At 37.2% G+C, this 16931-nt stretch overlaps 1 protein-coding gene across 1 annotated transcript in view; it reads right to left on the reverse strand.

The window, feature by feature from the left end:
- Positions 1–16931, reverse strand: part of LOC126297744 (cullin-1-like) — a 212627-nt gene that overhangs the window by 98009 nt on the left and 97687 nt on the right. The window contains exons 8-9 of the mRNA XM_049988904.1: positions 13990–14283; positions 933–1196 (exon numbers count right to left, since the gene is read on the reverse strand). Coding sequence (XP_049844861.1) covers positions 933–1196; positions 13990–14283 — 558 coding nt within the window. The remainder of the gene's footprint in view (positions 1–932; positions 1197–13989; positions 14284–16931) is intronic.

Consider the following 16931-nt stretch of genomic DNA (forward strand, 5'->3'; position numbering starts at 1 on the left):
AGTGTATGCCTGACACAGTCTCATGAGTACTATGTTGATTCATGTAACTGGGGTGTCCCCAGATATAGTAATTGCCTGTCAGCAATGTAGCTCAGTGCAAGATTGGCAAGACATGCCATTTCAGTGCATTTGATTGTTGCAAGATTTTACTGGTACTGAGCTTTTCACAATTTGAAGCATCAATAATGTTAAGTGTGTATGTCAGTTCTGGGAAAATGACAGTGACCACAGCACCAGATGTGCCATTGTGTAACAGATCACTTATCATTTCCGTACTGCACAACAACAATCAATTCGCAGCCATACTGTCCAGAACCATCTTGTGCTCTGACATACAGAAGCCACCTTCCCACACAAATATTCCTACTGATTGCATGTCACAGGGTACAGAGATAAACATGGAAGCAGAAACAGCACCAATGAACTGTTGAAGCCTGGAAGAAGGACTCCTGGCCTGATGAATGGCAGTATATGCTGGTATGCTCAGGTGACACAGACAGACTGACAACATTGACTTCTGTTACAGGTGTTCACAAAACTGTATGGAAACATAATTTACATACATGTATGGTGTATGAGGATAAAGACTGGTTGTGTGTCAAAACAGTAATGAATTATTTACCTATGAAATAAATAAGAGGGATTATTTTCCTGCTACATGCACATCTATATCTCCTTGAAATTTTTATTGTTTACTGGGGATAAAAGTAAATATAAAAATTGGTTTCTCACTGTTTATAAGACAAAAATAACTTTGTGACTTGAGGAGTGGACTTACAATATCCATTTTCAAAAACTAGGTAATTGACTGACTTGTTCTAGATAATCAGTATACTGAAGCCTACATTCAGTAATTGCAAAATTCCAGTATGAAAAGTCTTTTCTTGCATCTTTCCATGAATGAAAATTAAATAATACTGCATATCACGTACAGCTTGATTGAGTGTATCCTCAATTTCAGCTTCTTCAGGATCGTTGCTGCTCTTTTTTAGCACTAAATCAAAATATTTTGCAAGTAGTTCTGGTGACTTGGATGAAGTGTTTGCTAGCCTTGTCACTTCATTTCCATTGATAAATCTTTTACAGGCTTTGTCAAGAGCATTAACAAATCCCGCATCATTATTAAAAGCTGTCAAAACCAAGGCATTATGTTTATTATGAACTTCCAGTATAGTGTCCACATAAAGTTTCGGATCCTGAAACAAATATTTCACATAATTATGCACAGCAATGTTAATAAACTACTGTTAAATTTCTCGGGAATGGCAATACACTAAAGTTTCAGGATTATGTTGCATACCATTAAAATAGGTATTTGATTAATTTAGTGGTAAAATAATAAAATGTTTTATTTACTATTTTGGTCAAATAAGCTTTGTAATATATTAAGGTATCAACATTATTATTTCTATCTTCTCAGCAATATTTTCTGATTCATAAAAAAGCAGACAATGGTAACAGATCACCAACCCATGTCATTAACACTAGTATTTATTTAAAAAAACTGTAGGAAGACATGTACATTTTGTACACAAAAACATCATCAGTGACAAAGAATTTGAATATTGATAAAGGCTGTCAACTGAACAGTCTATATTCATATTGTTCACGATGTATTATAATCAACAGATAATGAATGATTTATACTGGTAACTTTTCATAACTCAGTGAAGACTTTTAACACTGAGTAAAATAATATTCTGCCCCTGGGTTCTATATTTGGTTCTTTGTTATTTTTCACATACATTAATTATCTTTCATTTACAATGTCACAAGATAAAATGTTGTCATTTTTGCAGATGACATTTACATGAATAAAAAACAGTAACACATGTCTTAGTAAAAAAAAACAGCCAGTGAAAAATACAAAAACATCAACAGGCAACATGGCAAACAATGGCAGTTTTCATAAGGCTCAGTACATGTTATTCTGTACTTGTCATAAAACAACCCCAACTATAGTCTACTCATGACCAAAGTACAAGAAGTTGATAGTGTTCTGTTTTTGGGAGACTACAAGCAGACTACAACAAGAATTAATAAATCCTCAACCTACACTTAATGAAGTGCCTTATTTCATTTATATTTGTAGTACATATTATTACAGCTACAGATAATTTAAAAATGCAAAATTTATTTAGCACATTTCACAAAACCATTTCTTGGGAAACCTTTTCAGACTAAAAAAGAACATTGTAAGAATTACATTGTCTGTTAGTCCTCAACTACCCTATAAAACACATTTTCAGTAAACCCTTGTGATTTTGAAAACTTATTGTGTAGAAAGAAAGCATTCAAACAAACTCAACTTGCACAAGAAATAACACTGGGATTCACAGTACGACACATGTGAGCTACAAATGGGTATAAACGTAACTATAAACACACTTATGTCATGCTCGAATGGATTCACATTTAAACCCAATGTTTCATCCCTGTCTGTAGAGGACATTTACCTGACAAAGTACAACATATATTATTAATGACACTATTATTGTTGTTATTATGTAATACACATTAATAATAATATAAAACTGCATGTACTACAAATCTTTGATAAATCTGGTGATTTTGTTCATATACTGTATATAATTATGGACTGAGCAATAACTTTTCAGCAGTGAACTACCACACCGATATACAGTATTTACCCATTTGTGTGAGGAAAATGTAAAGTTATTCGGAGAAAAGAAGGAAGGAGGATGAAAGTTTAATGCTCATCAATGACAAGTTCATTATAGACATAGCAACAAAATCTCAGACTGGACAAAGATTTGGCGGGATGGGGGAGGGGGAGGAGAGGGACAGCTGTGTCCATTTCAAAATACCCATCCCAACATTTTACTTTATCAAAGAAACAAATAATTTAGAATATGAAGTGACAGATGTAAGTTTTCTATGTTCAGAAGCAGTTTTTTAAGTTTCAGCAATACTGATACCACATCAATAACTAATAGCTGTATCAGTGTACCACTCCCCTAGTACTACAAAAGAATTATTCAAGGAAAATTTTGAAAAACTGGTAACAATGCTCTTAAAATATAAAAATTGTAGAGTTCTGCTGTTTGGTGATATTAACATACGTATTTGGTGTAAGACCAAACATGTTTAGTGTTTAAGATCACTGAATTTCTACCACCTAAATGACAAACTCACTAGGCTCAATGTATGCTTATATAATATCGTCTGCAACTTTCAGCCAAATTAAACAGCTTTCTCCTCTGAATGTGAAAATATTTTGTTGATGCCCATCTACAGAGCAATATATGATCATCATATGGAAATAGGATAAATCAGAGTTCACACTTTTCTCCATATGCTGTTCGAGAGTGGAGCACTAGAGAAATAATCTGAAGGTGGTTTGACAAACCTTCTGATATGCACTTAAGTGTGAAATGCAGAGCAGTCATGTAGATTTAGATGTAGATAACAGCACTATGTACTTAAGCATATGTTCTTTTCAGTAAGTTACCATACTTAGCCCGCTATTCATATCTTCAACACCATTGTCGTCCAGTTGTTTTGATTGTGATTATTGCATTTACTGAATGTAGAGTACCACTGAAGAAATATAAGGGAGTATTACAATATTGGCTACAATACAATGAATACTGTTCAACTGAATAACACCTGGAAATCAATCATTATAATATATCATGAAACAGATTCTAATTCTGTGACTATGTGTTGACATGAGCTGTTTGCAACATACTAAATATCCCAAACATGGAACTGTCTGAAGACATTACAAGTAATAGAGTGGAGGTCTCTTCAGGGTCTAAGAAACTGTCAATTAGGTGATGCCTGCAGAGAAAATGCTGCTGTATAACTGCCTCCAGCCAGTTTTTAAGATATCAGTGATGGAATATCTCCTGAGACCACACTAAAAGTGGCTAAGAAGTTGTCTGGATTCTTTTGACACAGACAAGGCAGCAGTTTACTATATAATTCAAGATATTTCCTAAATACCTAATGATGGTATCATTGTGACAGTTATCCTGACAAGTATGGTCCTTCTATGTTTATGGCATTAAATTAAAGTCACATGTCACAAATCGGTGTCATACCTAGGACAAATCGGCATCACACCTAGGAAGGGACAGTTGTAAACGTCATTAATGGTGAATTCTAAGTCCCAAATGCCCCTTTCAGCAGTATCTCTGTCATGGAAGAAGGCTGGACACTGGTCTGACTTGTACTTGAGTGTAGAGTAGCACTCTATCGGGGTATGCTCCACTCAGATGAGGAATGAGCTGGAGCAGTTAAAGGAATGTTTCACCAATTTATTCAGTATATAAACTGCAACAGCAACTGCCTTTTGGTAGCAGTACTAATCTCTTGACACAGGGGAATCAGAATCCTTAAAAGGTGTCTCAAGCAGACAGAAGCATGTGGGCTATCCTGTGCCATTAGTTTCTGTTCCTCCTTGTGCATAACATAACAGCAATGTTAGGGGTTATGGTTTCCTCTTTCATCAATATCTTTCTGATAGGGTGAGGACTTTACAATGGTTCTCTAAGGCAGACATCAGTAACAATATTGCAATCAGGACTGCTGTCCTCTGATCCTTCAGAAGAGACCATTATTTGATGGCAATGGACTGAAACTTCAAGATTTGTTGCTGTCCTTGATACTTTGTTTTTCTTTATCAGCTCACTGGGAAGATACAGTACTCTGTTGCTGTTTTTGTCCTTTCTGGGTGTACTCATGGTTTTTATCAGTGTCACAATCTGCAACTGCATAGAGAAGTGCAGGTGATTGTGCTTTTTGTAAATGTCATCATTTACATGTTAATACCAGTATTTCTTTTGAATGAAGGCACTTTATGTCACATGCTGTAAATTTCTTTATTTGTATGTGCAATTGGCCAATTTAAGTTATCAGGTCATTCTCAAGAGAATCATAACACTCTGCTGGGCAATGATTTCAAAATGTTCTATACACATGGTTTCATATCCTTCAGGAAAAGTTTAATGAAGATTGGCATTTGGGATAGGTTACTTCATTACTGAGTTGAGTGACTTTATGAAAGTATAGGCTTGGAGAGTCTTGAAATGCTTTTTTCTTCTCCAAGTATGGTATACCGTCAAACGGGTTGATTTCGGATGGTTTTGTCGTTGTTTTGATTGTAATTTTCATATATATTGTTAGATTAAATTGATTGTTATGGAAGTGGTATGGTACATGTGTAACGAATAAAATATTTCATAACTAGAAAGTGTATGTGTAGGTATATTTGTCTGAGGCAGTTAAATAAAGTGTCCGAAGTCACCCCATGGATAGGGGTGATTTCGGACACATGTGTTTTTTAAATCTCTGTCCAAAGTTACAGAATATAGAGCGCAAATTTGGTCAGTCAGTGCCTTTGTTTTTAAATTCTACATGCTTTTTATTTGATTTTGGTGACATTTTACACATGGCGGGAGATTTTCCAGCTTTGCCTTGATATTGGAGAAAGCCATCTTAACAGTCTCTTTGTTCACTTCTGCACGAGCTTGTTTAATATTTTTGCTTAAAAAAATGGAAAGATCTTCTGACTGTCGTTTGAGAAATAAATGCACCCATTCTTCTCCTGGCATATTATTATTAAATTTTTTCTCTTTTCGGCCATATTTATCAAGGTAGCCTTTAAATTAATATCTAATATCCAATTTAGTGAAGGGAAATCCCCAATGTGCAGCGCTCAAGATACCTTGCTTCAACATTTCTTCTTCTTCTTTATAGAGCACTGGCTGTCCTCCCATTTTTTTTTTTTTTTCGGATGTGCTTCCTGCACTTTATTTTGTAGGGTCAATTTAGGTATGTCATACAAATCACACGCTTTTCTGTACAATATTTTACCACTCTGAATATCATGAACCGCTTTATCTAAAAATGGCTCTGTGCACTATGGGACTTAGCATCTGAGGTCATCAGTCACTTTATCCAAAAGTTCTGGGTCATAATCACACCATACTGTAGCACCTCTCCTGCTCTTGTATGTTCTTGGCATTGTCTGAAATCACCCCACATGGTACACAGTTTTACAAAAACTGTCGTTATTTTATAACCTTGCATGAGAAACTCGACAAACTTGTACAGAAATTGTCTCCATGCTGTTAGCTACTGAGTGCATCAACAATTACGGTTACAATAACTTCCTGCTTGGCGCAACAATAGAAAGTTTCCACTTTATGACAATGCATGGATTTTTAACACTGAGACTGTTCGTCAGTTATTCACCTAGGGAAACAATTGACACAAAATAAAAGTTGTGGAAAGCAATAAATTGATTCTTGTGCTTAAAATAACTGGCGCACAGATGTTAAAATAAGTAACTCTTTGTTTGTATGCAGTGGCAAAGAGCAAATAAGCCATTGTGTCCGAATTCGCCCCGGTGCCTGAAAACACCCTGTTTGATGGTACATTGAACAACATTCATGTCTTGTCTCAGTCTCTCTTCAATGAAGATTGGATGTACCCAGAGCTCATCTGGAAAGATATAGCTGTTTGTTCTTTCCGCGCACTATATGAGATTGGAATAACAGAGAATTGTGAAGATAGTTTGATGAACCCTCTGACAGGCACTTAAATGTGATATGCAGAGTATCCATGTAGATGTAAATATCATACCATCCACACAAAAGCTAAATGATTGAACAATGACTCAAGAGTGGAGAGACTGCTGAATATTTGTTACCAAATCTTCTCTGTGACAATGACCCTGTCAGAGACATTTAAGTACACACACAACACTAGACATAGAATACACTGAAGAGGATATCACTGCCATATTTATGACAGAGACAGTTGCGCTAGCTCTCATTAAACAGAAGTCCTATAAAACAACAAGGCCAGATGACATCCACAATGAATTTCAGCAGCAGGTAGCACTCAGGTTATATCATTCCTAATGCACCTATTAAATGATGTACTAAGACTGGAAAACAATTGCCTTGCAATGCCTGTAGTATAGAAGTTGCTCTTCCTGCATACTGCTCCAATTGCTCTGCACCTGATTGAATATGCATCATTCACGAACATGGTTCCCTAGCATAATGTTTTGTGCTTTATAGTTTGTATCTTCCTGATGACAGAATTTTATGATACTCAGACTTAACAGTATGTTTACCTTTCTTCCACGGGAATGATGTAACAATGGCCAGTACCACAAAGGCAGAGTAGTGACCAATCCCTGTAAAGGTATATCAACTGCACTGCATGGCACATTCCGTGTTATTTATAGTTCACTACAATACATGAACAGGGAAGCTTCCATATGGGTGAATTGATTTGTGGAGCCCTCTTAGCCACTAGCCAAGAGTGGCTGATTATAAATCAACCAATGAAAAGGGGATGTGGAAAAGACAAGGCTAGTAAATGTTCAACAACGTTGACGAAGTACCACATGTATTGACCAACATGTCCAAAAGCAATGCATAGCTGATAGTTACATAAAATCAGTCCATTTACAGACATCCTATACCAGGAAGCAGTAATATCAGCAATGTTCCACCAAAAATAACATACCCTGTCAACAAGTATGAGATGCATAACAGTGATACTTTTGCAATCTTTGTGGAAAGCAGGCAGCAGAAAATATCTGACTTAGCATTATCAACATGCTTCAGTCAGTTACTTTAATTGATGGTGAAAATTGTTGAGACCTTTGTACCATGAAACACGAGATGAATTAATTCCAGTAACATGAATTTTGCCCACAATGTATGAACACTCAAATTTTTACTTTGTGCTTCTTCTAAAACACTGTGGGGATTAAGTCTCTAGATGGTTGTAGGGCACATTTGAGAACTGCCATGTACAGACTCAAACAATGGTTCACAGGAAGTGGTTTAGAAACATTCACTGTAAAGTTATTACCTGTTGGCCAAAGGCAATAATTAAAATAGTCAAAATGGTAACAGGATTATGATGAGGACTGAACATCAGCACAGCTCTAATGCTCCAATAAGTTATAGTGCATCTAGTCACTGATTTTGAATGAGGTTGTTACAGATCTGTATTGGAAAAAAATAAGAAATGTCAGTACACAGTGCTGAAAATCTGTGTTCAAGCTATGTGGTATACCTTGACTGTTCACTATCAACTGAAATGTATGGGCCTCCACAGTTCACCTAAACTGGCTGTACCTCTGTGGAAAATTTCTTCCAAAAGAGCTCAAACAAATCAGTCAAACTCAAACACACTTCTTCTGGATTAACAGACTCTTCCTCCACTTGTAAAAGTTTATTTATGCATTAAATACACTAATACAAAGACAATAAGGCTACTTAGACTGGTTGTAAAGTAACATGCTCATTAAAATCATTCCAGAGAAAGGTAAAACTTGGAATGTTTTATGAGCACAATGCCCACTTAGATTAAAAAAAATGTTGATTTTATTTTTAAGACCAAATTTCAAACCAATTAAAGTACACACTGATGGCTCAAAAATCACCAGCTCTACATCTAGATAGATACTCTGCAAATCACACTAAAGTGCCTGACAGTGTGTTCATTGAACCACCATCACAATAATTCTCTGTTATTTCAGTCTTGGACAGTACGCAGAAAAATGAACACCTACATCTTTCAGTGTGAGCTCTGATTTCCCTTATTTTATTATGATGATCATTTCTGTTTATGTATGTTGGTGTCAACAAAATATTTCTGCATTCAAAGGAGAAAGCTAGTGATTGAAGTTTCATGATAAGATTTTGTTTTCATGATGTCCACCCCAAATCCTGTGTCATGTCAGTGACACTGTCTCCCACATATCTCAATAATACAAAACATGCTGCTCTTCTTTGAACTTTCTCGGTGTACTCTGTTAACTCTACCTAGTAAGGATACCACAACATGCAGCAGTACTCCAAAAGAGAATAGAAAAACATAGTGTAGGCAGTCTCTTTCATAGATCTATTGCGTCTTCTAAGTGTTTTGTCAATAAATTGCAACCTTTGATTCACCTTCCCCACAACATTTTCTATGTGTTGTTTCCAACTTAAGTAGTTCATAATTGTGATTACTGGGTATTTAGTTGGATTTATAGCATTTAGATTTGACTGATTTATCATGTAAGTGAAGTTTAATATATTCCTTTTAGCACTCATGTGGATAAACTCACACTCTCCATATTTAGGGTCAATTGCCAATTTTCGCACCATACAGATATCTTTTCTAAATCATTTTGCAATTTGTTTTTATCTTCTGATGACTTTACTAAATGATAAATGACAGCATGCTCTGCAGACAACCTTAGACAGCTTCTCAGATTGTCTCCTAAATAATTTATATAGATACAGAAGAGCAGAGGGCCTATACCACTAACTTTGGGAATGATAGTAATCACTTCTGTTTTACTTGACAACTTTCCAACAATTACTACAAACTGTGACCTTTGTGACAGGAAATCATGAATCCAGTCACATAACTGAGGCAATATTCCATAAGCATGCAATGTGATTACAAGCTGATTGTTAGGTACATTGTCAAAGGCCTTCTGGAAATCTAGAAACACAGAATCAGTTTGAAATCCTTTGTCAATAACACTTAACACTTTATGTGAGTAAAGAGCACTAGATATGTTCCAAAATCCTGCTGCATATCAGCGTTGATGATATGGGCCTGTAATTTAGTGGATTACTCCTACTGTCTTTCTTGAATATTAGTGTGACCTGTGCTATTTTCCAGTCTTTGGGTACACATCTTTTGTCAAGCGAGCAGTTATGAATGATTGTTAAGTATGGAGCTATTGCATCAGCATAATTTGAAAGTAACCTCATTGGTATACTTGCTTTTATTAAGTGATTTAAGGTGCTTCACTACTACAAGGATATCTACTTCTAAGTTACTCATGTTGACAGCTGTTCTTAATTCTCTGTAAAAGATCACCAATCTTGGAGCTTTTGTGTTCTACATTACAGGTTTACATAATTCTGATTTATTTAAATTAGCAACAGGACCAAACACCAAACTATGCAACTTGTGGTCACAATAAAGGCACTACATTTATGCTCCCATATGGCAACTGCTTCATACATCATAGATCAGTGTTTCACTAATTGTTTTAACAATAATGAAGAGCTTCAGTGAAAGCAAGACTGAAAAACCTGTTCCACACATGAGACTGAAGTGCTAGTGTCAGTGGGAGGAGAAGACAAATCTGTCATCTTCAGTTGGGCAAAATCATACAGTGAAATTCCTGGCAGTGAAGTTGTTGAGTACCTGCTCAAGGAATCTGCTGCAGCAGTGAACGTAACTTGGACTGAAATCCCAATTATGGATTACAGACATGTAGTGTTTAGAGGCATGATGTAAGGTTGGCAATGAGAATGGCAGCACAGTAGTCCTTTTACATGTATTTGTGAAGCTTGATAATACAATGACAACCAGTGTGATGCGGCAGTTAGAAATGCAGCATCACATATCCCACAATGCACTCTTCAGGTGTACTGTCACAACAGACAGCCACATCTAACACCAACACAATGTAGCATAACGGTGTAAGTAACATACTGCAACATTAAGAACATTCAGCATTGCAGCACGTCAGCAATCGTAATTATCTAAATAAATTATGAATAATCCACCTCAATTGCGAAAATTCCCGGTGTTTACCCAGGTTTCAACGTGGATAACCACGCCTTCTTCAGAACAAAATAAAAAACAGCTTGCCTAAATGAGCACAGTCAATTTCTAAAATGAACACCCACAACGGCAGGTCCCCATAAAATTTATTAACATTACACGGTACATCCGTACCAAGTCAATAACACTACTTAACTGTGTGTGCTGCCTCGCCCCAGCCAACGTGCGATGGGTCACGGCTCTCCACTGCACTAAGGCCTCGCCGGCTGTTCCCCTGAGCGACTGTCGACAATCTCTGCGCATGCGCGCGGCTAAGAAACGCTCTTCTTATGCATAGAAACGGGATACAACAGTTAACATGAATCGGGGCCTAAGTAACTACAAAAAGTTGTCGCCCAAATAGTAAGTGATACAAGCATTGATGCGGAAATTACGACATATTAATTCTCGACCAACATTGCGCACAGGTCGTGCATCAGCCACTAACTAATATGGAGGCACTAAAATTAGGTAAAAATTACAACTAACATACAGGAATGGCTATGCATGAGGACATAGTAAAGTGCAATCGGTTCCAAACCATACTACATGTGGGAACCATTAAGTTGTAACTCACAGAGCAAACGGTCTGCAAAACTTGACACCTTAACGGATAATGGTGTGGGGGCGGGGAGGGGGGGGGGGGGGGGGGGGGGCGGTAGAAAGAACATCTCAAATGTTGTTAACGGATAAAACCACACAATTTCTCCTAACAGAAACCATCACTGTCGCTACATCGCCAAAATGCTAAGTGGCTGCTCAGTTCTGAAGAAGGCGTGGTTATCCACGTTGAAACTTGGGTAAACACTGGGAATTTTTGCAATCGAGGCGGATTATTCATAATTTATTTATACTGTAACATTGATCTCTAACATTTGTATACTATATCTTTCAGTATGTTGGCTGTATAGTAAAGTCTAAAAATTAGTAAAAATGAGTTAAGAGGGTTTCCTAAGATCTGAAAGACTTCCAGATTAATTAAAAAAGCTGACAAAACCATGTGGACTGCAAGATACAATGGCTGACTTGCCTCATTAATGACCTGGTTAATTCTGAGAACATTTTACAGCTATTCCCAGCTACACCCCCCCCCCCCCCCCCAAATGACAAATCTCCACGTACCTCTTCTATTTGCATCTAGTTTATATCACATGACCAAATCTGACATAATTTTTCAAATTGTTTGTGCATTGTGCAGCTGAGGTAGAACCTGGAAACCAGCCTAGTATTTACCTAAAAGCATATGGAAAAAAATCTAAAAGCAACATTCAAGCTGGTCAGCACACTTGCCCACATCATTAATCTGTGAGGTGTGCCCCCCTACGTAACAGAAATGGGCACTTCAATCCACTTGGATATCTGGGCAGGTCAGATAAATCCCAACAAAAGTACATCATTGTAATAATAAACAGCACAGGCACCTTCAGTAATCTCTGGTAGAATATAATGCTCATATCAATAAGAGAACTTGGGATATGCATAAAATTGTACTCCTGTCAAAATATAAAATATAAAAGATGATGCCCTCATGGATCAGTATGAGGGGCCAATTTTAAGTAATCTCCCAATTGAGCCCCTTTTTCAAATTGTGGAAGGGGAATAAAAGATATTATTGCACTTACAGATGATCTCCATGACACGGATTCAGGGAATTCCAGGGGTTCACTGCAAGATAAAACCTGTGGTGTGATGAAACACGATGAAATGATGTTCCCCAAAAAACTCACCACTGAAATACACAAAACCACACTTTCTACTACTGTGGAAACTTCAGAGAGCCCTGGTTGTTAAGTTCAGACATGTAACTACAAAACACAGCATTATTTGTAAAAATGTAGAAGTGAATTTGGATGAAAAAGAAGTCCTGTTGTATATACCTACTTAGTGGGACTTAAAGCCAGCACGCTAATGCTTAAACTAGCCATGGTTTGCTCTATGACATGCAGAGTACCCATAGAAAAAACCTAGACTGCCATAGTGCTATTTTCTGCACTGTTATTACCTCTGTGACCAATGTATGTTGACAAATGCTGTTACTAGAGAAATGACAGTGAATTCCATAAGGCCAGGATGGGTATACTCATCATAAGGCTCATTGGGTCCCTGGAACCATGTTAGTGGGGTCATTGCTTCCCATTCTGAGAATGTACTCAACTGATGTAACTAGTATATATCTGGCAGCGTGGTACTGGGTGCTGGTGTAAGACCCAGAACAAGTACAAAAATGTGGCACAATAAATAATCCAGTTTCAAAACCAGAGGATGTATGTATGGCAGGAGAGTAGCATACCAGTGATATGAGCTGTAAGTACTCTCCCTGGACTTCAAAGGAAGGTAAGAATGAATCATGTCAGTCACAATCAGCACACAATCCACTTCTTAATGGGACAGTACTTACACAACTTTATGTAAAATTGAAAGGCAGCAGAAAGGAGAATGTGGAGAACAAGATACCCCTGAACATAAAATAACTCAATGTGCGCACTTCACATAGAACAGATACTGACACAGTCTGCCAAACACAAGTATAGAAGAAAGTGCATTAGATTAGGCAAATTAGGAAAGAAAATCTCAAAATAGTTGTATGTCCTCTGTAAGCCCAAAAAGTTTTGAGACTGGATTAATGAAAAACAGAGAAAAGTTAAGACGGTGTTTTAACGATGCAGGTCTTGTACATAGTGTGTAGGAGATACTTTATCACACTTTTATCTTCTTCAAATCACTCTGAAGAATGTCTTTAACACTTTATTTAGAGGTACTGCTTCATTATGATTAGTGACACCACAACGCTGGCACACTGTGGCTGCAAATTCATCACTCAACACTGCCTGCTCACACTGACTGGTTGACTGCAGATCTATTTTTTACAATTGTTTCTTCAGGCTGTCACCATAGTTACTGAGCTGACATCATTTATATGCCAGGAATAAAATCAGTCTCAGACATTTTTGGCCAGATGGTGTATATTAGGTCAACATGCACAGCAATCAACCCCTCTCTCCTAGTGACAAAGAAAGTACAAATGACTGGTAGTGAAACTGCTGTAGTTACAACCATTTTGATCGCCAGAGACATCACACCAATGAATGCTACCAGTGAACATGGCCATGAAATGGGTGGACAATAAATCTAAAGATAATAGTTAGTTGTGGTGAATAACATGAAAGTACACCCTTAACATTGACAGATATAAATTAGGACTGCTTTATTGGAACGAGAAAGAGAGGAAGGGGGAGGGGGATGGGGAGGGGAGGAGAGTAGAGAGGGATAGGAGCTAAGACAATAACAAATCAAAAGATTAATTATCACAAATATGTTCTTTTATGACATAAAAAACGAAAAAGGCAAAGAAAATATATTAGACTCAAATTCGTAACTTACATTCATAGCAGCATCAGCAATTTGGTTTATGGAAGCTTGTCCAACACCTGTAACATGGCCTTCAAACAGGACCCGTAAGTTTTGTGTACCAAATAAAACACGAGATACCAACTGATACATTCTTCCAAGGTCTTCAGTTTGATTGTTCAAAAGTAGTACCACAAACTCTGCAAGAAACATTTCTACATATCTCTCAATTAATACTCTATCAAGGATGTCAATAAGCTTGTCCCATGTTGTTTCATGAAGACATGTTTGGACTCTTTTTTTTTCTTCAAGTATTCTTTGCTCGATCTGAAACAAATTTTAAGCAATGTATACTTAAGAAGAAACTGGCTTCTAATCAACTGCAATGTTTAGGTTTCCACTTTCCATATAGCATGTACTTAAATATAACAAAGAGAAAACAAGTAATGAAACTCAAATCAATAAATCAACACATAGCTATTGCTACGCAACAAATACAGGTATGTGTGTATAGCAATATTACACACTCATTCCACCCAGCTTGAGAATGTGATGATGTAACATAAGAAGAAAGTTAAGGTGCAAGAACTGTATGAAGTAAATGATCAGTACAGAAACTTCAGATGGAAATATAATATAAAATCATGAGATTAAAGATATAGGGAATGACAGTCAGAAGTAAGATGTATAGTGGTTATTCATGATGCCCACTTTCAATGCGACAAAAATCCCCATTACTCAGGTACTCAGCACCAGCTATTACCTGTGGTGTTGTACACTATGAACACCATGCCAGGTATTCTACATCCAGAGGTTGACACTAATATATATGACTGCTCTGCAAATCCACATCCAGCTCATAGACACACACTCTCTGCTGCACGTGAGAGTAGTATCAGCACCGAGATGTATTAAGAAGTCAATGTCCCATGCCAGGCAGTCTGATGGTGAAGCTCACTTGGAGCCTTTGTGGTGTATTAATTTGGCTCTCTGTTATTGTGATTGTTTATGATGAATGTAGTTGTGTGATGGATTAGTTTGGAATATTATTTGGACTTTCAGAAGAAAGTTGAGTACATGACATTACATATGTATTATATGTGCTTCTAATTATTTTGATCTCTGTGTCAATACCCATCTATTCCTCAGCATCCATCACTTTTCTGACCCAACAACTGGTGATGCAACTGTTCTGGTGGATGTTTAAAACTTTGACCTGCATTTGTCTGTGGTTCCCCCCTCCAGTGACGGTGCACAGTTTTCATGTAATTTTTGTGTGTATTCAACATGGTTAGTCCTCCAAACAATCTGTCAGTAATACAGATTGTTCAGTTTGAGGCATGGAAAATGCAGAATTTGATGCAAATGACAACAAGATTGCTCTTGGAACAAGCTAACACACAGCTGCTACTCTCACCTCCCACAAAACAGCCACAGCCAGCATCAGCTGTTTGTGGATCACCAGTCTGAGGTTTTGATTCAATACACATGGAATGATCTGAGTACTAAGCACAGCTCAACGCACACATCATGGCACATCACACTGAAGGTAGGGACAGGTGACAGGCAACCTTATTTTCTTGCAATATTTGGTGTGTCAGTGCACATGCTTGTCTGTAAACTTTTCCCCACCAGTTGCTCTGAAAGTGCTTATTATGAAGAATAAATTTCTGCATTTACAGAAGTGACTTAATCAGACTAACAAGCAGTAGGTAACAGACTTACAAGGGCTTACATGCCTTTGTAAATTTAAGTGTGAATATGCACGTTATTACATTGATGTCATGATCAGGGATGCCATTACTCAAAATGTGTCAGATCCTTGTATACGACAAAAGATTCATAAGTATCGTCATCCTAGTTTACATCAGTCTTTGAAATTAGTGGAGCATCAGAATTTGTGTGACAGTGCAGTGGTTGGCTTCAATTCTGCCATATGGAGTAGTAGTAAACAGATTGTGCGCATAGCTCATGCACTGTGGCACACAAAGTCTCAGCCATGGGAGTGATACAAAGAGATTCATTATGCTAGGTAGCAGACTAGTATAGTTAAATCTTGCACTCAGTGATTCATGGCTCACAAGTTGCAGATGTGCTCTGTCATGACACTAAGTGTGATCATTGTCACATTGTCACAAGCACGGTCACATTCAAGATGTCTGCTAAAACCCAAGTCCAACTAGGCCTTACACATTCTACAATGTCAATGAATGTAAATGCAATATTTTCAAACCCATAGAGTCGCTCTAGTGTTACACAGTGCAAATCAAGTGTTTCAACAAAGATATCACACACTTCTTGTATTCAGTGTCACTCTGGAGATTGCTAGTTGCAAAATTAGACACGGTTGTGTCAGTGACTTTGTTGTGCAAAAGCATTGATAATCTGTTAGGCAAGTCTAAACTACATAAGTCACAGGCAACTTTTTCTGGTTACAGTGGGCATGACATTTCTCTGTTAGGTATTTGCAGCCTACCTGCCACTTTTCATAATGTTACCAAACAGTTTCATTCACAGTTTTGTGCTCATGCGATAGTGAAAACATTTTGGCAGGGATTCTTTTGATTTGTTTGGGTTGCACATTCACAACAATGTTATCTCCATGAACTCTTTTGTGCTCATGAATGTGTTAGCTGAACTATGTGAAAAATTTAGTGACTTTTTCAAGATGGCCTACAAAAAGCTGCTAATTTTGAGGTTCACATTACTATGAAATACACTGCATAGCCATGATTTTGCCAAGCACAGCCTCCTCCATGCTATCAGAGATCAGATGACACAAGAGCTCTTGTCTTGGCAGGACAATGATGTGATTTCCCCTGTAGCAGCCAGTAAGTGAGCATCACCATGAGTGATAATAAACAAACCTTCAGGCAGTATGATGTAATTGCATAGATAAAAAAAAATATATTCATCAATTGGTGACAGAAGACACACATTTAAAAAAATATTTAACTTATGTAAGGTTTTGGAGC

This window comes from Schistocerca gregaria, chromosome X, assembly GCF_023897955.1.
Source record: "Schistocerca gregaria isolate iqSchGreg1 chromosome X, iqSchGreg1.2, whole genome shotgun sequence".
Lineage (NCBI taxonomy): Eukaryota > Metazoa > Arthropoda > Insecta > Orthoptera > Acrididae > Schistocerca > Schistocerca gregaria.